The sequence below is a fragment of the Callorhinus ursinus genome, unplaced genomic scaffold, assembly GCF_003265705.2.
Source record: "Callorhinus ursinus isolate GAN/ISIS: 27379988/994484 unplaced genomic scaffold, GSC_fseal_2.0 scaffold4, whole genome shotgun sequence".
In the NCBI taxonomy this organism is placed as follows: Eukaryota; Metazoa; Chordata; class Mammalia; order Carnivora; family Otariidae; genus Callorhinus; species Callorhinus ursinus.
Window position 1 is genome coordinate 147,440,287 of NW_027397066.1, and position 26,053 is coordinate 147,466,339.

The following is a 26,053-nucleotide window of genomic DNA, read 5'->3' on the forward strand; positions in this document are numbered from 1 at the left end:
TAAAATATTTTATAATTTTCATCTTTATAGTCATATTCCATCCCTTCATCGTAACAACCCTTATTTTGTACATATATAAGTCTTTCTTTCTTTAAAATTTCGGGAGGCACTTTCTTCTTACAGACCAAAATACAACCAAAATCTAGTGTGTGGCACTGATCTTTGCACCAGCCTGATCATATTTGATCATATTCTGTTTTGTTTTGTTTTGTTCTGTTTTTGTTTGTTTTTATCTTTTTCTTTTTCTTTTTTTTTTCTCTTTCTTTTCTCTTTCTTTCCCTTTCTTTTCCCCTGGTTTCAGGGCTTTTCTGATTTGTTTAGAGTATATTTTCTGGGGACGTTGTTAATCTGTTAGCATTTTGTTCTCCCATTCATCTATTCTCCCCTGGACAAAATGACAAGATGGAAAAAGCACCTCAACAAAGAACAAGGGGTAGTACCATCTGCCAGGGACCTACTCAATACGGACATTACTACGATGTCGGACCTAGAGTTCAGAATCATGATCTTAAAGATACTAGCTGGGCTTGAAAAAAGCATGGACGTTATTAGAGAAACCCTTTCTGGAGAAATAAAAGAACTAAAATCTAACCAAGTTGAAATCAAAAAGGCTATTAATGAGGTGCAATCAAAAATGGGGGCACTAACTGCTAGGATAAATGAGGCAGAAGAGAGAATCAGTGATATAGAAGACCAAATGATGGAAAATAAGGAAGCTGAGTAAAAGAGAGATAAACAACTACTGGATCACGAGGGCAAAATTCGAGAGATAAGTGATATGATAAGATGAAACAACATTAGAATAATTGGGATCCCAGAAGAAGAAGAAAGAGAGAGAGGGGCAGAAGGTATATTGGAGCAAATAAGAGCAGAGAACTTCCCTAATGTGGGGAAGGAAACAGGCATCAAAATGAAAGAGGCACAGAGAGTCCCCCTCAAAATCAATAAAAATAGGTCAACACCCCAACATCTAAGATAAAAATTACGAGTCTCAGAGACAAAGAGAAAGTCTTGAAAGCAGCTCAGGAGAAGAGATATGTAACCTATAATGGTAGAAATATTAGATTGGCAACAGACCTATCCACAGAGACCTGGCAGGCCAGAAAGGACTGGCATGATATCTTCAGAGCACTAAATGAGAAAAATATGCAGCCAAGAATACTATATCCAGCTAGGCTGTCATTGAAAATGGAAGGAGAGATAAAAAGCTTCCAGGACAAACAAAAACTAAAGGAATTTACAAACACGAAACCAGCCCTACAAGAAATATTGAAAGGGGTCCTCTAAGCAAAGACAGAGCCTAAAAGCAGCATAGATCAGAAAGGAACACAGACAATATACAGTAACAGTCACCTTATAGGCAATACAATGGCACTAAATTCATATCTTTCAATAGTTACCCTGAAGGTAAATGGGCTCAATGCCCCAGTCAAAAGACACGGGCTATCAGATTGGATTAAAAAACAAGACCCATTGATATGCTGTCTGCAAGAGATTCATTTTAGACCAAAAGACACCCCCAGATTGAAAGTGAGGGGGTGGAAAACCATTTACCATGCTGATGCACACCAAAAGAGAGCTGGGGTGGCAATCCTGATATCAGACAAATTAGATTTTAAAATAAATACTGTAATAAGAGATGAGGAAGGACACTATATGCTACTTAAAGGGTCTATCCAACAAGAAGATCTAACAATTGTAAATATCTATGCCCCTAGCATGGGAGCAGCCAATTATATAAGCCAATTAATAACAAAAGCGAAGAAACACATTGACAACAATACAATAATAGTGGGGGACTTTAACACCCCCCTCACTGAAATGGACAGATCATCTAAGCAAAAGATCAACAAGGAAATAAAGACTTTAAATGAAACACTGGACCAAATGAACTTCACAGACATATTCAGAACATTCCATCCCAAAGCAACGGAATACGCATACTTCCCTAGTGCCCATGGAACATTCTCCAGAATAGATCACATCCTAGGTCACAAATCAGGTCTCAACTGGTACCAAAAGATTGGGATTATTCCCTGCATATTTTCAGGCCACACTGCTTTGAAACTAGAACTGAATCACAAGAGGAAAGTCGGAAAGAACTCAAATACATGGAGGCTAAGGAGCATCCTACTAAACAATGAATGGGTCAACCAGGAAATTAAAAAAGAATTTAAAAAATTCATGGAAACCAATGAAAATGAAAGCACAACTGTTCAAAATCTTTGGGATGCAGCAAAGGCAGTCCTAAGAGGAAAGTATATAGCAATACAAGCCTTTCTCAAGAAACAAGAAAGGTCTCAAATACACAACCTAACCCTACACCTAAAGGAGCTAGAGAAAAAACAGCAAATAAAGCCTAAACCCAGCAGGAGAAGAGAAATAATAAAGATCAGAGCAGAAATCAATGAAATAGAAACCAAAAGAACAGTAGAACAGATCAATGAAACTAGGAGCTGGTTCTCTGAAAGAATTAACAAGATTGATAAACCCCTGGCCAGACTTATCCAAAAGAAAAGAGCAATGACATAAATCAACAAAATCATGAATGAAAAAGGAGAGATCACAACCAACACCAAAGAAATACAAACAATTATAAGAACATATTAGGAGCAACTCTATGCCAGCAAATTAGATAACCTGGAAGAAATGGATGCATTCCTAGAGATGTATCAACTACCAAAATTGAACCAGGAAGAAATAGGAAATCTGAACAGACCTATAACCAGTAAGGAAATTGAAGCAGTCATCAAAAATCTCCCAACAAACAAAAGCCCAGGGCCAGATGGCTTCCCAGGGGAATTCTACTAAACATTTAAAGAAGAATTAATACCTATTCTCCTGAAACTGTTCCAAAAAATAGAAATGGAAGGAAAACTTCCAAACTCATTTTATGAGACCACCATTACCTTGATCCCAAAACCAGACAAAGACCCCATCAAAAAGGAGAATTACAGACCAATATCCTTGATGAACATGGATGCAAAAATTCTCACCAAAATACGAGTCAATAGGATCCAACAGTACATTAAAAGGATTATTCACCACGACCAAGTGGGATTTATCCCTGGGCTGCAAGGTTGGTTCAACATCCGCAAATCAATCAACGTGATACAATACATTAACAAAAGAAAGAACAAGAATCATATGATCCTCTCAATAGATGCAGAAAAAGCATTTGACAAAGTACAGCATCCTTTCTTGATCAAAACTCTTCAGAGTATAGGGATAGAGGGTACATACCTCAATTTCATAAAAGCCATCTATGAAAAACCTACAGCGAATATCATTCTCAATGGGGAAAAGCTGAGAGCTTTCCCCCTAAGGTCAGGAATGCGGCAGGGATGTCCACCATCACCACTGCTATTCAACATAGTATTAGAAGTCCTAGCCACAGCAATCAGACAACAAAAAGAAATCAAAGGCATCCAAATCGGCAAGGAGGAAGTCAAACTCTCACTCTTTGCAGATGATATGATACTGTACATGGAAAACCCAAAAGACTCCACCCCAAAACTGCTAGAACTCATACAGGAATTCAGTAAAGTAGCAGGATATAAAATCAATGCACAGAAATCAGTGGCATCCCTATACACCAACAAGACAGAAGAGAGACAAATCAAGGAGTCGATCCCATTTACAACTGCACCCAAAAACATAAGATATCTAGGAATAAATCTAACCAAAGAGGCAAAGGATCTGTACTCAGAAAACTATAAAATACTCATAAAGAATTTGAGGAAGACACAAAGAAATGGAAAAACGTTCCATACTCATGGATTGGAAGAACAAACATTGTGAAGATGTCAATGCTACCTAGAGCAATCTACACATTCAATGCAATCCCCATCAAAATACCATCCACTTTTTTCAGAGAAAGGGAACAAATAATCCTAAAATTTGTATGGAACCAGAAGAGACCCCGAATAGCCAGAGGAATGTTGAAAAAGAAAAGCAAAGCTGGCGGCATCACAATTCCGGACTTCCAGCTCTATTACAAAGCTGTCATCATCAAGACAGTATGGTACTGGCACAAAAACAGACACATAGATCAATGGAACAGAATAGAGAGCCCAGAAATGGACCCTCAACTCTATGGTCAACTCATCTTTGACAAAGCAGGAAAGAATGTCCAATGGAATAAAGACAGTTTCTTCAACAAATGGTGTTTGGAAAATTGGACAGCCACATGCAGAAGAATGAAACTGGACAATTTCCTTACACCACACACAAAAATAGACTCCAAATGGTTGAAAGACCTAAACATGAGACAGGAGTCCATCAAAATCCTAAAGGAGAACACAGGCAGCAACCTCTTCGACCACAGCCGCAGCAACTTCTTCCTAGAAACATCGCCAAAGGCAAGGGAAGCAAAGGCAAAAATGAACTATTGGGATTTCATCAAGATAAAAAGCTTTTGCACAGCAAAAGAAACAGTCCACAAAACCAAAAGACAACCGACAGAATGGGAGAAAATATTTGCAAGTGACATATCAGATAAAGTGCTAGTATCCAAAATCTATAAAGAACTTATCAAACTCAACACCCAAAGAACAAATGATCCAATCAAGAAATGGGCAGAAGACATGAACAGACATTTTTCCAAAGAAGACATCCAAATGGCCAACAGACACATGAAAAAGTGCTCAACATCGCTCGGCATCAGGGAAATCCAAGTCATAACCCCAATGAGATACCACCTCACACCAGTCAGAATGACTAAAATTAACAAGTCAGGAAACAACAGATGTTGGCAGGGATGCGGAGAAAGGGGAACCCTCCTACACTGTTGGTGGGAATGCAAGCTGGTTCAGCCACTCTGGAAAACAGTATGGAGGTTCCTCAAACAGTTGAAAATAGAGCTACCCTACAACCCAGCAATTGCACTACTAGGTATTTACCACAAAGATACAAATGTAGGGATCCGAAGGGATACGTGCACCCCAAAGTTTATAGCAGCAATGTCCACAATAGCCAAACTGTGGAAAGAGTCATGATGTCCATCGACAGGTGAATGGATAAGGAAGATGTGGTATATATACACAATGGAATATTATGTGGCCATCAAAAGGAATGAGATCTTGCCATTTGCAACGATGTGGATGGAACTGGAGGGTGTTATGCTGAGTGAAATAAGTCAATCAGAGGAAGACATGTATCCTATGACCTCACTGATATGAGGAATTCTTAATCTCAGGAAACAAACTGAGGGTTGCTGGAGTGGTGGGGGGTGGGAGGGATGGGGTGGCTGGGTGATAGACATTGGGGAGGGTATGTGCTATGGTGAGCCCTGTGAATTGTGCAAGACTGTTGAATCACAGATCTGTACCTCTGAAACAAATAATGCAATATATGTTAAGAAAAAAAAAAGAAGAAGAAGATAGCAGGAGGGGAAGAATGAAGGCGAGTAAGTCTGAGGGAGAGACAAACCATGAGAGATGATGGACTCTGAAAAACAAACTGAGGGTTCTAGAGGGGAGGGGGTGGGGGGATCGGTTAGCCTGGTGATGCGTATTAAAGAGGGCACATTCTGCGTGGAGCACTGGGTGTTATGCACAATGAATCATGGAACACTACATCAAGAACTGATGGTGTAATGTATGGTGATTAACATAACAATAAAAAATAAATTTTAAAAAGTCATTATAAATTTGAAAGGATTCAAGTCATAGGAAATATATTATCTGAGCACAATGGAATTAAATTAGGATCAATAACAAAAAAATCTCTAAAAAATCCCTAAATAGGGGCACCTAGGTGGCTCAGTTGGTTAAGTATCTGCCTTGGCTCAGGTCATGATCTGAGGATCCTGGGATTGAGCCCCACATCTGGCTCCCTGCTCAGCGGAGAGCCTGCTTCTCCCTCTCCCTCTGCTACTCCCCTTCCTTGTGCTCTCTCTCTGTCAAATAAACAAATAAAATCTCTAAAAAAAAAGCTTTAAAAAATAAATAAAAATAAAAATAAATTTTAAAAGCCCTAAATATTTGGAAACTAAATTGCACATGTCTTTATACCTAATGGATCAAAGAAAGAAAACAAAAGAGAAATTAGGAAGTACTTTGAACATAATGAAAATGAGAAAACTGCATATCACTTTTTGTGGGATTCTGCTTAGGGAAGATTTATAGTACTAAATATCTATATGGAAAAAAGAAAACTCTCAAATCAATGATCTTAGCTTCTACCTTAAGGATTGAGAAAAAGAAGAGCTAATTAAACACAAGGTAAGTAGAAGATTAAAACAATAAAAACTAAAGAGAAATCGATGAACTATAAGTGAAAAGGACAGAGAAAAATCAATGAAACCAAAAACTAGTTCTTTAAGCAGATCAGTAAAATTGGTAAACCTCTAGCCAGACTGACAAGAAAAATGAGAGAAGTGACACAAATATACTCAGTGTCATTAATCATCATGGAAACACAAAATAAAACCACCCTGAGATACCATTATACCCCTATCATAATGACTAAACTTCAAAAGCCTGCCCATATCAAGTATTGATGAGAAAGAGTAACAGCTGGAAATAAAACACTGCTATTAGGGATATAAAAGGGCACAACCACTTTGAAAAAGAGTTTGACCATTTCTTTGAAAGTTACGCATATACTTGTCATATGATCTAGTCATTCCACTCCTAGGCATTTCCTCGAGATAGAAATGAAAGCATATGTCCACACAAAGATTAGGAAACAAAATTCACAGCAGCTTTGTTTGTAACAGCTCAAAACTGGACACAACCCAAATGTCCATCAATAAGTGAGTGGATATTCAAACTGTGATATATTCATTCAAATGGAATACTACTCAGCAATAAAAAAGGGTGAACTATTAATACATGCAAAACACAGATGAAGCTAAAAATAATTATACTGAGTAAAAGAAGCCAGGGCCGGAAAAAGAAAACAAATTATATGCTTATGTTTGTATAAAATTCTAGAAACTCAAGCTAATTAATATACAGTAACAGCGGATTAGTGGTTGCCTAGACAAAGGGAATGAGGTCAGAAAAGATGGATTACAAGAAAATTTGGGGGGATGGCAAATATGTTCCTAGTCTTGAATGTGGTGATACCTGCACAGGGGTATACATACTTAAGTCAAGACTCATCAAATTGTATACTTAAAATATATGCAATCCATTGTATGTCAACTGTACCTCAATTAAGCTGTTTAAAAGATTAATGGGCAAATATGAGTAAATACATACATAAATGAAAAGTTGGTTTCTTACCAGTCATTCACATTAATCAAGATAGGAAACATTAATTTATTTGGAGCTTGGTAAAAACATCAGTGAAGACAAAAAGGATCCATTTGAATTCATTTTATTTTATCTAAAATTAACCTAGAATATACCACACAGTTTTTTTCATAAACTCATTAAGAAAACAAGATACTGTGTTTCCAACAAATTACATACAATACATACATGCAAACAAAAAATCAGTATAGGTCTTTCTCTTGCTACTATCTATAATTCTAGATGTATGATAATTATAGTTTTGAGATTTATTCTGCATAGCGTAAATTTTGATGCACTTTGGTCTCAGATTTTCCACGATCAAATGAGAATACATTTGTATGACTTAAGATCTTTCCATTTGTGGTTCAGTTTGAACAAGATCGAGAAGTTCTGATCCCTTCTACAAGCTCTGAGAAAACAGAGGTTACACTGTGGTAGTATGTTCATGGGGGAGCTGCACCCAATACATGTTACAGTCCTAATTTGTTCCAGCTACAGTTGTAATTCTGCTCTGAAATTCAGTGCGTGAAAAATGGAAAAAGATTAGGCTGCTGGAGAGGGGGATAAAGTAGGCTACATCTGATTCTAGGATTTTTATTTCAAACAAAATAAAAAAATGCATGAGATTCTTCAGGTTTTTTTTTTTTAATTCTGCTCGCTTTCCTAGGTGGAAAGGGGATTATTATCCCCTTTTCTGCCTTGCAATCTTTCCAACTACACAGACTCTACACATTAAAAAATATTCTTCAACTGAAGTAATTAGGCCAAATATCATTTTAACATACAAAGTCTTTGAAATATATAACACACAAAGAAATTCAGGTTTATGTGGTTCAAGTGCCTCATAGTTTTTTGAGTTTTATGCTCTTTACCAAGAGCAAGTCTTCAGTTGGTCTGTAAATTGGCATGTCTAATATGTTTATAGATATTTGAAAATGTGTATCTTCAACATTTAATGCCTATACTCTTATTTATAAATATTCTTTGCTTCAAAAATTTTTCAAAATGATCACAAAAACTATGTTGGAAACATGAGTTTTTTATAGATTTGCCTTGTCTGCATAAGGGCATTCTTTAATTGTTTTATAACCACATTTACATATTTGTCTCTCTTCACCCCCAAACTCTAAAACATAAAAAATGTCACAGCAAAGAGCTCATAGACTTTGAAATCCCAGAGTCCAGCACATACTGAGCACTCCAAAAAACTAGAGCTACCTTTAAACTACAAAAATTTTAGGACAGGGCCCAATGATTATCTCATTATCTCATTATATAGGAACAGAACTATAATGTGTCCTAACAGGAATAGAATACTTGAAAATTATTATTTGACCAAAAGGAATATTTCTTAGAAAGGCAGAGAAAGCCTAAAAAGAATAATATAATTACAGTGAAAAGGCCTAGCTTAAATTCCACATTTGGCATCTTAATTAAATAACCAATTCTGGTTGGTTATTTCATTCTACTGATCATGTCATAATCTATAAAATGGACATGACCTGTGTCAGTGGGAAATTCTTGGTGAATCCGTACTGAGAGATGAAATTAAAGATACTGTCTGTAAAAATGTTTTCTATACTTTCACCTGTCTGATAGTACAAGATTCCATTCACTGAAGGAGAAGTCATAAAATTGAGTGATATCTCTCAATATATCAGTCCCTAACAGTCATGTCTTTCTCTCTAATGATTAATATATAGAGCAAATTGGGTCTACATGGCATTAATTGTATTAGAAACTGAAGTGCAAAGTTAAAAGCGCATGAGGATTCCAAGAGCAGCTAGAGACCCAATGAGAACCCTATATCCACTTATAGAAAACCAGTGCTGAAAAGCATCTTACAGGTGACCACTGAAACCTATCTTGAAGTTTGCTTTAATTTTTTTCCAAGCAGATGTTCATAATCCTTTAAAGATTCTTTTGTCCATTTCACAGGTCCCCTGTTATGGCTGGAGGTCTCTTTGCTGTGGATCGAAAATGGTTTTGGGAGTTGGGTGGCTATGACCCAGGTTTAGAAATCTGGGGAGGAGAACAATACGAAATCTCTTTTAAGGTAAGTTACCAAGACCCTCTTCACACATTGTCTACATAATTTTGGTGAGTCCCGTAGAGTTGTCATCATTCCGCCTCACAACCTGTGTTGTAAAACGACAACAAAAATAGCTATGTCACCTTTCTAAGTCAGCTTTTGGATGAGAGAAACTTCTTCCTTCTGATGTTTCAGCGAGATGTAGCCAGGTCATAAAAGAAATGCATAAGAGAAATCATTCAAAATCCCATTTGCAGGCAGAAAACTTCGTGCGTCAACAGGGCTACTGCCCCACCAACAAAGCTTTCCTTCCGTGGCACTTAGACCATACAGAGAAAATAATTAAGACAAAAGAAATTCGGTTACTGGAGTTTTTACTTTTTGTATTTATTTTTGAAATAATGGTTCATGTTTTGATTATAACCATTATTCCAAAATTTCAATAACAGAAAAGTAACCTAAAATATGAATAACAAATTAAGGCTATTTTTCATATAATTCCATAATATGTGAATTTTTTACGTCTTTTCATTGGAAATGGCCCAGGTCTCTACTTGCTTTGATCAGAAATACTCAGCAAGGGGCGCCTGAGTGGCTCAGTCCTTAAGCGTCTGCCTTTGGCTCAGGTCGTGATCCCAGGGTCTTGGGATCGAGCCCCGCATCAGGCTCCCTGCTCCGCGGGGGGCCTGCTTCTCCCTCTCCCACTCTCCCTGCTTGTGTTCCCTCTTTCGCTGTGTCTCTCTCTGTCAATTAAATAAATAAAATCTTAAAAAAATAAATAATAAAATAAAATGCCAATCTTATAGAAAAAAGAAATACTTAGCAAAATTATACATACATATGATGGAATTCAAATTTCAGGGTTAATGAATGGAAGGAATTCACCACAACATGTGAAGACCAAACAAGCAAAGCAAAATAAACTGTGTGAAAGGTTGTACTCCAAACCTCCAAGATGGTTTTTGGGCTTTTTTTGGAAAAAGCAGTCTCATAAAGGAGAAGAAATTCATTCTCTTTTTTTCTTTATCATTGTCACTATTTATACAGAAGATAGATTGATGTTGTAAGATTTATCATACAGAAATCTCTTACTAAATAAATCATTTTTTCCTAATTACTTCCATTATAAAATCAAACCAATTTCTGCTGAGGAAAAAAAAAAAGTATCCTGAATACAATAACAATCAAACTTAAGAATCCAGCTAAACTCTTTGAATTTATGCATAGAAAGAAAATGATAAAGCTGATCTTCATAAAACTGTGACAGCTATATTCAATATGTTGACAAAAATGTTGTGCTGTCCTCACAGTGTCAAAAATAAATATCTTTAAGGAAAAACTCAGGAGGCATGATTGCAGGCTTCAGGCCATCTAGAATTTTCCATCTCACTCTGCTGGCAGTAGTCCCTGAAATACCATTTAGTAAATTCATGCTCTTTTTCATCATCGTTCAAACACATTTAATCTCACATCTAAAGTACTTTTTTAAAATCTTTTTGTGGATATATGATTTTAAATCCTTAAATTTACCAATTTTGTTTGTTTGTTTCTCTGTGATAGTAATAGTTTCACACTTACCACAATGTATATGACAGAAGGTAGTTTAATAGTAGTAATGATGACAAAACTACATTTACTTACTGGTATGTGCCAGAGGCTGAGCTAAATGCTTTATATACATTATCTAATTTAAAGACATGACTAAGAGGTAGGTGTTATTCCATTTGAATAAACTAAGTGAATAAACTGAGACTTAACGTTTTAAAGATTTTACATTAAAAATTGTTTTAAACTTTAAAGATTACCCACTCTAAGGGGGTAACGTAAATTACCTAGTGCTGCTTTGGGATTAAAATGCTCCATTTCTGCTTAACTGCAGAGAATGCAGAACCAATACTACCAGTACCATTCTTGAGTTCATTGTGAACCCTTTGATCTCTACATAAAGTTTCCTCTCATTGAAAAGGCAAGGATTTTCCTTACTGCCAATAGCATGACAGCAAATTCACTGCTGACCCTGGCAAAATAACTCTGATTATCAGACATGGCTCAAAGCTAGATGCAAAGTTTGCTATAACACCTTCAACTGGAAAAAGAGAGTATTACATTTGACACCAGCATTAAGAAAAAAAAATGACATTGCTATATCTGCAATATCTTCAGAATTCAAGAAATACTTTTTACTTTCCACTGTTCAAGATTTCTTTTTCTTAAATACTGTTAATTCACAGATTCTTTAAGTTTAAAATTTTATTAAAAACATTTCTAATAAGCAGGAGATACCTGGTTTTGAATAACGAGCGGGACGATGGATAAAATTGCTATGGAAAGTCTGGAGGACTTGCCCAATATACATTTGCATTCTAAATCACAGAAGCATTTCTTAAACATAGACCTGCATCTCTCATTTCTGTGTCACTTGTAGCTATCACACCTCTTCTGGGTGACCTGAGATTTTATTACTCCATTTCCTATTTTTCACTTATCTGTCATTCTGAAGGATATAATTGGAATACAGCCCTGTCGTCTTTGTCTAGAAACCATGGCAACAGTGCGGGAAGTTCAGGACTAAATTGCCCCAGGTTGTTTGGTTGGAATGACAGATTCTTTGGCAACAGCTATTTCTTACAGGGACCCAGTTCAGACATATCCCTTCATTCTTCTTGCTACTGTGTGCTGACCTTGGGGTTCCTGTCCCTCCCTATTAGTATTTGTAACATGAAGGGGACAAACTTACACAGGCTTTGGTAGAATTTGCACTGAAGCAAGAAGAATTTTCTCATTAATTCTTGTGAAAGGAATCAAAAGAGTTGTACACACCTAGTTCTGTGAAATAGTATTTAAAATAAAAGAAAAATCAAACATCTGCATCCCGGGACATATTCCATAAATTATGATTAATTTTGCAGGGCAAAGCACTGTAAAATATACACTGGCCAGCACTTGAGATTCAGGAAATATATATGGATAACTAAGAGTTTACAAGTCTATTTCACACCTTAATATAGAAATTGTTTTAAGTGTTGAAACTTAAACTCCTATTCAAAAGATTTCTATCTATGGTCATTATCAGGCATCATTCCTTGCTGTCTACTCTTTAATCAAAGAATCATTTTACCACAGTTTATGACAAGGTTCCATCGCTAAATAAACTATTTCTAGAAAATTCTGCTTTACATTAAGGGCTTAGTTTTTGGTCAAACATTTTTTGGTTAAGAGTGCTCCTCAATTTTCTTTCTCTGTAAATTTCTTTCCTTTTTCTAACATCTGATTAGATGAGTAGATTTCGTGCCATAACATAAAAGCCAACAAAAGTGTAATTTTCAGGAGGCAGTTGAGGAAAAGAGCTCTCTAGAGAAATTATCTGTGTGCCCAGTCTTCAGCCTCTTTCAGTATGAATCTGAACTCCTGAATGGCCCAGAATTATCCAGCTGTCCTTCAAACGTTGCTAGGTTAGCCAGCTGCTAGGGAGGAGAAAGCAGCATTCAGTCAGTTGTTCAACAAGCTTTTATTGAGCATCTAATTTATTCCAGGCCTTGTTCCAGGTACTCAATTTGGAATTGCACCTGGAAACAAAGAGGAACCCAAAACAGACTGCATGGTGTGGCATAAAAGAGATAACCCACACCTTTAAACATTGTCTATCATTTAACTTATTGAGATAATATTAAACCTTTATGAATCTGATTTTTCCGAGTGCCTTTTTACACGCATTCCCCAAAAATAAAACTCCAAATGTTAGCATTTTCAAAAGATCTGTCCTTCAATTACAGAAAACTCTTCTCAGAAAATAAAAATGAGCAATACACACTAATTAGGCACCCACAAGAAATTTAGGAGGAAGCCTAGGGACTCCATCCTATCACATTCTCTGACACGAGATATAAAGCTTAGACCCAGGTAGAAGAGCATTAACTTTGGTCTGGGCTTTCCCTTTCCCACCCTTAGGGGCTTATCAACATGGTCCCACATTGATCCAGCATTTCTTGGCCATCTGTAATCAGGAAAGGGGCCTTGACCACTAGCCTCAGCTGTGCAGACACATGCCAGGCTCCAGGTGAAATGACTATGGCTACCTTATGTCCTAGAATGAATCTAACAAACCTGGGAGCACCTAAGCCTGCTTCAAAACCACTCTAAGGGGGTAACACACTACACAATCACCTTTGTTATGTGCTGTCAACCTTCCCAAATGTTGAGTTTAAGATTCAGACATTTGAGGATATTTTGCATCTCACAACCCTTCAGCCCTTTTCAGTCATTAATTCATTCAACAAACATTTATTTATTAATTACAATGTGCCAACTCTTGGCTAAGCTCTTGAGATGCAAGGATAAATGTGAGAAGATTCAATTCACCGCAATTACTCATCCTTAGTATTGTTTGGAATATATTTTATTTCCATATCACAGTAATAATTCAGGACATATGCAAAAGCCTGTTCGCTAGCTTCCCTGGCTATATTCTTTCTCCTCTTTCAACCTATATCCACATTCATTTATTCCCTAAGTTACTTTATTCTCCTCTCCTAAAAATTCAGTTCCTCCTAATTACCACACAAATCAAATGGATGTACTGAAACATTAACCATGAGACTTTGCATCAATTATCTGCTTCACCTATCTGAATTTACACAGCAAACCAACTTAGTGTTTTTCTGCTCTTTCCAGAGATAGAAACTCATACTTCCATGTCTATTCCTATTTATTGCAGAGATTTTAACTAACCAGTCAGATTTTGTTCCTGAGAAATTTGTTTATTCTCTCTACAAATATTAATCAGCAACCTTCACTGTGAGTCTATGTACCATGCAAGCTAGGCTCTGCAGAAAAAGGCCAAAAGGAAGCCCAGTAGAAGTTCTTGGATCAAGTATAACTGAGATGAGTATTTCATCCATTAAAAATAAACATCAATTAAAGCAGGAAAGCACAAAAACCTACATTAAAAATTCCCTCTAAAGTAGTACATATAAATGTGCATTTATTCGCCTTTCTAATGCAAGAGAGGTCAAAGCTTTTCCTTCTGCTGGATCCATAGATTGAAGTAAAAGTAGAGGTCAAGAACCAAATCCATACTGCATTTGCTATGAGTTCCAGTTTGGTTTCCTATCAGTGGAATGAGAACTTAAAGACACTTGGAAACTATCTTAATATGGTAACAGAATCCTTTTAGTTATTTTCATGATTTTGCCCAATCTTTTATTGTTACTCCATCCATACCTAATATGACAACAAATATTTTAAATAACGACTCAGTCCTTCCAAACTCTTCAAATTCATTTTGGCATGAACAACAATTCTTCCTGTTTTCATAACCATATTTCATCAGTTTAAGTGATATTTAATTAAATTACATAATTACAAAATTTTTTAAGCTAGAATAATCACATAAAAACAAAGACATTGCCTTCAAGGTAAGCATGTAACTTCACTACTAGGAGCAATAGATTCCAGGTGTATTCAAAGTAACCTATATTCAGTACAGGTTCGCCATAGTATGAACACCATTCACTACATTTGCAGAAGGCACAGGGCGATGGTTAATACATTGAATTGATTGAACAGAGATTCCATCTGTGCTGTCAGAAACTTTCAATCTAATAAGAGAAAAACTCATGCAGCAGAGGCAGGTGTGTTGCTACCTCTGCACAGAGGTAACTTTCTGACTTATTCAGTTCAGGTCGGGTGAGGCTCTTCTTTCCAGTCTTCACCCCCACCGGGTGCCACAGTGCCCCGACCTAAGGATGGTTGCCCGAGGATGTTGAATGGCCAGTGTCTTACAGTGATGAGTTCTTGCTCTCTGCACCCTGCTCCTACAGACCAGTGCCCTCTCCTGTTTTTTCCTTGTCACTTCCTTTCCTTTCCCAAACCCAGTCTTGCGTAGTCTCTGTAAAATGGCAAAAAAAAAAAAAATTCAGTCCTGAAATAAGCCTCTGGGGTTTCTTTGAATCTTTGTTTCTACTTTGGTGTGGCTAGGGAAGAAAATGCTCCTGGAGTAAAAAAGAGAAAATAGAAAACACATTCAGCATAACAAGACAGGTACTTCAAGTTATAATCCTGCCACACACAACTAAATATATACATTTTAAAGTAACTACAATATGTCTGAGGTTTTAATAGACAGCATCCTGGGTGTTTTGTGGGGGTTTTTTAATCCCTTTGTGACTTGTAAAATCTTTACATGGAGCTACCTGTGTTCCAAAGTTCTGGGCATTCTATTCTTCCTGTGGTGATAGTAACTATTACTTGGTGCCTTAACAAGAAAAAGTAATGAGTTAGCACTTAAAGGTCACTGAATTTAATTTCTTATGCTATTCAACACTAATGCAAGGTAAAAATATAACTTCTATTTCATAATTGCAAAAACAGGTCATTGCCTAGTTAATATCAAAGCAAGGATTAGAATTCGGGTTTGCTCTCAAAACCATTAGCCTAATTTCTCTTAGCTAGAAAAATAGAAGACTTTATGCCTTTGGTTAAAAAAAAAAAAAGTGGCTACCGTCACTCTCTGGAACCACTTGAAAAAGGAAATGCAATCTCTACCTATCTGGTTTTTATTAAATAGGAGGCTGACAACTCTTGTTATGATTTAATATAAAATTTAATTGTTTACTATCTTCAAAATGCAATATTCAATAAGAATTGAATATACACAATAGGGACTAATCATTGATTATAAAACATTCAGTTCTTTACTCAAACAAGATAACAGCCATTAATTTGGAATTGTTATAGCTCAGTAAACTATATATTCTAGAGCTTAACCTCATTACAGAGCTACTCAAACAAATGTGAATATTATTTATTAGTGTTGAAACAATCAAAATTATAGCCCCATAAAATTAGCTAAATTTTAAGTTTCCCTATGTGGTACATAGCCACCAAAAAGTTTTAAGTAAACTTATACTTCAACAATTGAATGTTCTACAATTACAGTAGATTTACAGCTTTAAAATAAAAAAAGATCTTCTCTTTGAGATCACTCAAAAAAGGAGAACAAGAAACAGAAAAAAATACTTTTTTTTAAGATTTTATTTATTTATTTATTTGACAGAAAGAGACACAGCGAGAGAGGGAACACAAGCAGGGGGAGTGGGAGAGGGAGAAGCAGGCTCCCAGCCGAGCAGAGAGCCAGATGCGGGGCTTGGTTCCAGGACCCTGGGATCATGACCTGAGCCGAAGGCAGACACTTAACCACTGAGCCACCCAGGAGCCCCAACAAAATATTAACTTTATCCTTGACAAATTATCAGATATCTTACCCCCAACAACAATGTATGAAGAAGGTTGTCATATGCAGTAAAACTGTTTTAAATGATGATAAAACAAGAGAATGGGAAGATGGAATGACCATAGCTACAAATCTCACTTGAAGCCAGCAGATCTCAATTCCCCAAAGTAATTGGCTCATCCTCACAGGGGAAACCTACAACACATGACTGAAACAGTGGCAACAGGTGTGGTTGCTGGTGGCCAGGGCTTCCCTTGATTGAGTTTGGCATAGAAGAGAAGCAGCAAATGGGAGGTTGGGGACAATTCTAAAAGAGGTATTAGATAGACAAGCCATATTTGCAAGAAGCAGGCTGTTATTGAGGCAGAATGGGGGAAAGATCCCTGATATGATGAACAACCTTGCAGTGGCCAGTTTCTGCTGGATGTGGACAAATACAGGCTAAACTAATGCACTCACACACAAATTTTGTGTCATGAAGTGAATACCTACTCTAATTGGTAAGAATTCTTCCTATTCTAAGATGAGTAATAATAATTTTTAAAGAAAACAGCACATAAAAATACTATTTAAAAAAAGGACCAGGAAAAATGAAAAAAGGTTACCAAAATAATGTTGCTATACAGTTATAAAATTTTTTAAAATGTTAATGAAGTCATTGATTCTGCAAAACAATATTAAATGCTGAACTTTATGAGATTAGGCAAAACATCAAAAGGTAAAAGAAAGAGATGGGGAAAAAAAGTAGCAGCAGCCAGGATAAAATGAAAAAGAAAACCATTACCAAAATGAAGGTCATACTGAAAGCAACACAAAGGAGAAGAGGGGGGCGCCTGGGTGGCTCAGTCAGTTAAGCTCCTGCCTTTGGCTCAGGTCATGATCCCGTAGTCGTGAGATCGAGTCCCACATCGGGCTCCTTGCTCAGCGGGGAGTCTGCTTCTCCCTGTGACCCTACCCTCTCTTGTGCTTTCTCTCCCTCTCTCTCTCTCTCTCTCTGAAATAAATAAAAATCTTAAAAAAAAAAAAAAAAAAGGAGAAGGGGTAGGCTGAAAACAGAGGGACATGGAGGATAGCATTGAGAAAAAGGAACAAAATGAAATTAAAATCAACAAAGGTAAAAAGTAATGGACTGAAATATATGGAAAGTGTAGGAGCTCATCTTAGGAAAAAATATTCAAATTAAAATACTGTAAATCAAAACCTAGGAGATACGGCTACAGCAGTGATCAGAAGAAAAATTAGATTCTTCAGTTCTTGTATCAACATAAAAAGAAAGAATAAAAATAAGCAAATTTAAACATCCAAATCCAGTTTGCAAATGAAAAAGGAAATAAGCCTAAAGAAATAAAGATGAAAGATTAATAAACATAAAAAGAGAAAGTAATGATTTAGAAAACCAAAACCTGATAGTGTAAGGATTAGTTCTTTACCACCAAAAATAGATAATTAATAAGAGACAGATTAATTGGGCGCCTGGGTGGCTCAGTTGGTTAAGCGACTGCCTTCGGCTCAGGTCATGATCCTGAAGTCCCAGGATCGAGTCCCACATCGGACTCCCTGCTCAGCGGGGAGTCTGCTTCTCCCTCTGACCTTCCCCCCTCTCATGTACTCTCTCTCTCTCATTCTCTCTCTCAAATAAATAAATAAAATCTTTTTTAAAAAAGAGAGATTAATTAGAAAAATGTCATTTAAAAAAACTGACCATTAAAAAAGAAAGAAAATAATACACAAAATATGAAACAATAATGGGAAAGTGCACGAATTTAGAAAAAATTTAAATAATTCTAAGAGATTATTCAGCTCAATTCTAGACAAATAAGGTTAAGATTGTGGGTGAAATGGATGATATTCAATAAAGTGTAAATGACAAAAATAATGTCCAAAAAGAAAAAAAAAATCTGAACTGACTGTATTCCTTTTCTGTTGCTACATAACAAATTACCACAAACTTAGTGGCTTTAAAACACAATTTTTTCACAGTGTCTGGGTTGGAAGTCCAGGATATTTCAGTGGAGCTTCTTGCTAAGGATCTCACAAGGCTGAAATCAAATTTTCAGCCAGCTCTGTTCTTATTCACAGGCTCAGCTAAGAAAAGATCTGTGTTTAGGTTCCCTCAGGTTGTTGGCAGAATCCACTTCTTTGTGGTTGTGGGACTGAACGCCCCACTGCGCTGGCTGTCATTTGGATACCATGCGGCCCCCTCTGAAACCCTCTCACAACATGGTAGCTTACTTTTTCAAGGCCACCAGTAGAATTTCTCTCATATTTAAAATCTTCCTATCCTTTCCCTCAGTCCTTTTTAGAACTCAGGTGTTAGGTTAGACCGCCCCCCCAGGATAATCTCCCTTTCATTAACTCAAGGTCAACTAAATTGGGACAATAATCCTATCTGCAAAATCCTTTCATCTTTGTCTCATAATGTCACCTAATTACAAATGTGAAATTCATCATGGTCACAGTTTCTCCCACACACAAAGGGAGATTATACAAGGGCACATACACCATGGTGTAGGATTTTGGGGAAGACCAGGAGCATCTCAGATTCTGCCTATCATGCTGCCCAATGACCATAGAAAAAATAGAGAAAATCATCAAAGTGCTATCCCCTCCAAAAAATAAAGAACCAAATGCTATCAGTTTCTTACAAGTCTTTAAAGAACCGTACTGCAATGTTTTCCAAAAACTGTTCTTTATATTTTTAAGATGATTTATTTATTTATTTATTTGATAGAGAGATCATGAGTAGGGGGAGGGGTAGAAGGAGAAGCAGGCTCCCCGCTGAGCAGGGAGCCCAATGCAGGACTCGACCCCAGGACCCCAGGATCATGACCTGAGCCGAAGGCAGACACTTAACAGACTGAGCCACCCAGGCATCCGTCTGAGCCACCAAGGCACCCCAAAAACTGTTCTTTAATATTAGCAAAGAAAGAAATCTTTCCAATTGGTTATAAAACCAATATGTAATATCAATGCATAATATTGATAGCAAATTCTGACCAAGATAGCACAAAATGATAGAAAAGTATACATATTTTACTTGTAAATTCCAACATTAAAAAATAACAATAAAAGATCACACAATAAAATAGCTATTCAAAGGTCAATATACCAAAATAAGTGCAGCTTTGATGGATATGTCTCAGTTTTGGGACATGTATTAACATAGTTCACCTTAATAGTAAATTTTAAAGGTGATAGTCATTTCCACAGGTAATATAGAGGCATTTGATAAACTTTGTAATCCACCTTTGAACAAAATACTTAATACTTGGCAAAATTAAATATAAATATATATTTGTATAATGGCTATAACTCAACTCAAAAACCATCAGCTAGCTTAAAGAGAAGCCTGTAGGAATTAAATTACTATTTAATGTCACTTAATATTATTCTGGAGATAGTAGGCAATTCCATTAGACAAGAAATGATATAAGACATAAAAATTGGAAGGGAGGAGTGAAATTTTTCATTAACTGCAGATAATATCGCCCTATACCTACCTGAACAATGCAAGGGAAATCAACTTAAAAACTACTGCAAACACAAACAATGAATCATGGAACACTACATCAAGAACTAATGATATAATGTATGGTGATTAACATAACAATAAAAAATTTTTTAAAAAAAACTACTGCAAACAAAGAAGAAATTTAGTAAGTTGCCTAGGTGAAATGTTTATGTGGGGTGTGTGTGTAAATATATAGGAAACAATAGCCTTTACATGTAGAAACAACAACCCCAAAAGAAGACATCATTTACAGTAGTAGGGGGAAAAACAGCTAGGAGTAAACTTAAGAAATGTCCTAGACCTCATGAAGAAAGATTATAATGCTGCTGAGGGACACACAAGACTTGAATACAGGAAAATTCATAAAGAAGATAATCCTCCCCAAGCATGCTTATAAAAGTGGTAACATGAATTTTATTGGGGGGTGGCTAGACACACTGCTTCTACTTCATAACATGAAACAGAGGAATAGAATAGTAAGAAAAGTTCTGGGGAAGCAATGATCGGGAGTTAACCATACCTGATAATAAAATACAAAACAAAATTTGAATGAATAGACAGATATCTTTGGCACAGAATTTAAATAAATCCAGATAAATATGGGAATTTAGTATAAGATAGACTTAACACTTCAAATCAAGAGGAAAATAGTTGATTTCTTAGTAAATAGTATAGGACAACTACTCCTTTGGAGAAAAATAAATTAAGTTGGATCCCTATATGACACTTCATACAAAAATAGATCCCAAGAAGATAAACCATTTTAAATATTAAAAATGAAAATATATAAGAACTACAAAAATCCTGGAAGAACTGGAATGAGGAAAGCCTCCTAAGTGTGACTTTAAAAAAACAAATAAAAAATCCACTATAAACAATGAAAGGAAAGATTAATTCATCCACGTAAAAATTATGTACGGAAGAAACACACAAAAGTCGAACGGCAATCTGAGTAAAATTATTTGCAACTAATACCCTTTAATACATAAAGACCAACTACAAATCAATAAGATTAAATAATTTTGGAAAGCAAAATAGAAAAAAAATATTGGGACAGCTCACAGAAAAGGACATATAAATGACTCCTAAATATCAAAAGTTAAGAAAAATGCAAATTAGAACTATAGTGATATATTTTTACCTCTTAGATTGGCAATAATCTAATACTTTGATAACACCTATTAGATTGGCAACAATCTAAAATATTGACAGGGTGTAGGAAAAGAGACAGACACTCTCAAACATGGCCAATTACAGTAGTAAAACATTGTATGCCCTCTACGGGGAGCAATTAGAATATATTCTACAAAATTTTCATTGTGCATCTGTGTTGGCTCAATTTCATTTCTAGTCACATAACACACAGCAAGACTCCCACCTGTGAGAAATGACACACATCCAGGGATATTTATCTCAATCTTGTTTTTATTGATGAAAAAAATGGAAAACTAAAATATGTGTCAATAAGAGACTGATTAAATTAACTATCATCCAGTGACAATGTGGCCTTTAAAAAGAATGCAACAGCTTTATTTTTACTATTATAGAACAGTATCCAAACCTATTGCTAAGTGAAAAAAGCAAGGTACAGAAAATATGTACAAAAATTAAATAAGGGAAGATAAATTTTATTTATATTTAATAAATCATATATATAAATATATAATTATATAATATAAAATATAGTATATATGTAAGTACTTATAAAATTACAATATGTAGGGGCACCTGGGTGGCTCAGTCAGTTAAGCATCTGCCTTCGGCTCAGGTCATGATCCCAGAGTCCTGGGATTGAGCACCGTATCGGGCTCCCCTCCTCAGTGAGGAGCCTGCTTCTCCCTCTCTCTTCCCTCTGCTGCCACTCCCCCTACTTGTGCTCTCTCTCTCTGTCAAATAAATAAAATCTTTAAAAATAAATAAATAAAAATAAAAATGATAAAATTACAATATGTAGTTTCATATGCAGACAACATTCATAGACGTATTCATATATCCAGCAAATATTTATTGAAAGCCTACTATGTGCCAGACCCTGAGACTATAATAATCAACAAGAACGACAAGTTTTCTATCTCATGGGATGCAGTGTGAGGAGAGACAGATTATAAATAAATAAGAGAATAAATAAGCAAGATAATTTCTGACATTTGTAAATGCTAAAAGGAAACAAACCAACCAATATTACAAAGAGTCTCAGAATAGAGATGGTTATATTTGACTGGCATAATGTTTTAAAAATATTCGCATCTATGTGCCGAGATGGGGGGATGGGGGGATGGGCTGCACTGTTTACAGGTCCCCCATGTCTACCATATTAAACTTGATACCTGACTGGGTACTCATAGATGGTCTCTTTGGGCTTTTACAGGCCCCTGGCTCTGCTATCCTCTTAGCAGAAAGGGTTTAGATTGGGTGGTCAGAGCTTTGGTGGTATCGGGGTGAGCATAGATTGGGTGGTCAGAAAGACCTTTTAAAATACATCCAAATCTGCATTAATATGTTAATATATATTTACATGGATATCAGGATTCTTTAAATACAAACTCTAGAGACAAATCCCAGATACAGATAGGCCAAAATTTCTAAGCTAAAGCAAAGACTTGGGTCTACTAGAAAACCCTTGGGCAAAGAGAATCTGCAATTCACTCTGTGTTCTCAGCCTTGGCTTCCCTTCCATGGGTCTGGACCCCAAGGAGCTTCATTTCCCTCTCACCCTCTCTCCTCCAGCCTTGAATGTCTTTTATCCAGCTGCATCATACCACTATCTGCAGCAAATATTTCATGTATTACATGACTCACAGATTCATGGAAGAAATCACAAAATAATGACACACCAGCATCCCAAAGAGGATTTCTCCCCCCAGACCCCTGTCCCCCAGTTCCCATGCTTGCTAATCTCCCTAACCTTGGTTCCCAGCACTAACATCTAGTACACCAGTGAAAAAGCTATACTTTTAATTAATAAGCATTTCTTACTTTCTCCACAGTTGTCTGAAAACACAAAAAACTCCAAAGGTGTTTAATTTATACTCCTAAAATAATTTATTTGCCTCCCTAGAAGGTACAACTCATTCTCATTTTAGAAATGTACTCTTTTTCCCTTAAGCCATCTCTATATAAACTATCTTGATGATGCTTTGTACAAATGGTTTTGTTAGATATAAATTCAGCCTTATAAAATGTGCTCATTAGAAATCCTTTTTATGCCAAGGATGATTCTAAAATATTTTATATACCTTCTCGTTGCTTTTATGAGACAGTATATTAGAGGTCTCTTCTTACTTTTGAACAAAGTACCTCAAAGTATAGTGGCAGTTTGTATCTAAAATGTTAACAGAAGCCTTTTTATGGCACACTATACCTTCAGATACAAAAAAAAACTATCTGGAGTTGTTCCTATGGGGTTTTTTCCCTACAATATTTAGCCTAGGTGACATAAAAATAACCATTTTAATTCAACATGCACAGAATTGATCTTCCAAAGAAAATATTAAAATGACTCTAAACCCATTCAGAAACTCAAAGATAAACAGAAACAGCTGTTAAATGTCTCACAAGCCAGTCTGAGATTCATTTCAATTACCCAACAAAAGATACCTCAGGTGTAACAGAGCATTTTCAAGTTAAATTTTATGTCCATTAGATATAAGCCTAGCAGCAAGTCTCAGTTCCTCCCAGTTGTTACTTCCTTTATGTCTGATGGCATTTTCCTAATTCCCTGTTTAATTTTATTTTAGCTTGTATAGACAGTTGTAAAGTGAGCAAAATATAACAATTCACACAACATTCAGTACCTGTGTTAAGGTCAATTTGACTCTCTGTTGAAATTGTTTTCCAATATTGACGTTTGTTTCAAGTTTTTATATTTTCCTGGTTGCCATTTTTCCCTAACAAGGAAAAGGAAATATAATCTAATCACTCTAATGCTTCTGGTGGGTAAATCTGCATCAAGCAAGTAAGCCTGCCCCCCAACTATAAAAAGTATAGAAAGTTAGCAAAAAATTCTTACAATTCTCAAGCCCTTCACCCCAAATCCCAATAACGATAGCATAGAGAGCCTCAGAGTATATATACACATTAACTGTAGAGGTATAAGAATTTGATCTGTATACTCTACATCAGGGTCAACAACCTGCAACACACAAGGCCAGCATAAATTGATCCACAACTTGCCACCCTTCTCCAAATTGTGAGAGTGACAATTGAGAATACAATCTCTACCTCTCTCACACACACATGTTCACAGACTTGCAAGTTGTCATATGCCTTGACCCCTCTCATAGAGGTCAACATGTGATACACAACAACCACCCCACAGAGACTCAATATATCAGAAGAATAAAGGTTCACCACTAGGTAGATTATATCATGTGACCACCATTCTTGAGCACCTATTATGGGCCACTTAAGGGTGCTGTGTGTATTACTTAACTTGGTCCTTGCAACCACCTTATGAAGTAGACACATGACCCCAACTTGATAGAAGATGACAATGGGACAATGAGAAAGGGGGAGTAACCTGCTCAATTCAAACCCCTGTATATGTGTTCTTTCCACTGTTCCATATCATAAAATGGAATCAGTTACATACATAAAATGTATCAGTTTCTCCCCAAGATAAAAATAACATGCAAATGCCACTATGGGACTTGAAGAGTGCTCACGTTTTCTATTTTTGATGAAATTTCCTCATATTGAAAAATCCTTAAAAAAAATTTAACTTCAGATCAGCTGAAGCTTAGAAGAACCTTGCCTTCTCCAAACTTTCTCTTGTAATGACAAGTCATCTGAGTAGTTTTTGACTAATATGCTTGTTTCAAAGTACACCCTTGGCATTCCTAGACACTCAAACTCTCACTGTTCAAACAGTGTTTTGTTTTGGGTTTTTTTGGATTCTTCACTTTACTAGAAGACAGAAACCCAATTCAGCCTAACTTAGAGGAAAGGGGAAATTGGAGATACACTCCTGAAAACAAACTGAAAAAGTTAAGGAAATCCAGTTAAAAAATGGGCAGAAGACATGACTAGACATTTTTCCAATGAAGATACATAAGATAGTTAACAGACACATGAAAAGATACTCAACATCACTCATCATCAGGGAAATACAAATCAAAATCACAATGAGATATCACCTCACACCTGTCAGAAATGGCTAAAATTAACAACACAGAAAACAACAGATGTGGGTGAAGATGCTCAGAAAGGGGAACCCTCTTATACTGTTGGTGGAAATGCAAACTGGGCAGCCACTCTGGAAAACACTATAGAGATTCCTCAAAAAGTTAAAAATAGAACTACCCTACAATTCAGCGATTACACTACTAGATATTTACCCAAAGGATACAAACATAGTGATTCAAAGGGACACATGCACCCGAATGTTTATAGCAGCATTATCAACAATAGCCAAATTATGGAAAGAACCCAAATGTCCACCAACTGATGAATGGATAAGGAAGATGTGGGGTGTGTGTGTGTGTGTGTGTGTGTGTGTGTGTGTGTGTATACACATATACATATATATATATATATATATATATAATGGAATATTACTCAGCCATCAAAAAGAATGAAATCTTGCCATTTGCAACAATGTGGACAGAGCTAGAGTGTATTATGTTAAGCGAAACAAGTCAATCAGAGAAAGACAAATATCATATGATTTCACTCATATGTGAAATTTGAGAAACAAAACAGATGAACCATAAGGGATGGGAAGAAAAAGAGAGAGAGGCAAATTATAAGGGACTCTTAACTACAGAGAACAAACTGAGGGTTGCTGAAGGGGAAGTGGGCTGGGGGACAGGTTAAGTGGGTGATGAGTATTAAGGAGGGCACTTGTATTGATGAGCACTGGATGTTATACGTAAGTGATAAATCACTAAATTCTACTGAAACCAATATTACACCATATGTTAACTAACTGGAATTTAAATAAAAACATGAAACTTGAAAAATCAAGTTATAATCAATATTTTTAAATTTGACTTTAGTGAATCAACTGCCAATCAACTGGATTGGCAGATTTCTAA

At 36.2% G+C, this 26,053-nt stretch overlaps 1 protein-coding gene across 1 annotated transcript in view; it reads left to right on the top strand.

The window, feature by feature from the left end:
- The window catches only part of GALNTL6 (polypeptide N-acetylgalactosaminyltransferase like 6), a 1,233,119-nt gene that overhangs the window by 1,120,811 nt on the left and 86,255 nt on the right, over positions 1–26,053 (top strand). Inside the window, exon 8 of the mRNA XM_025874463.2 lies at positions 9,183–9,300. Within this exon, the coding sequence (XP_025730248.1) occupies positions 9,183–9,300 (118 nt within the window). The remainder of the gene's footprint in view (positions 1–9,182; positions 9,301–26,053) is intronic.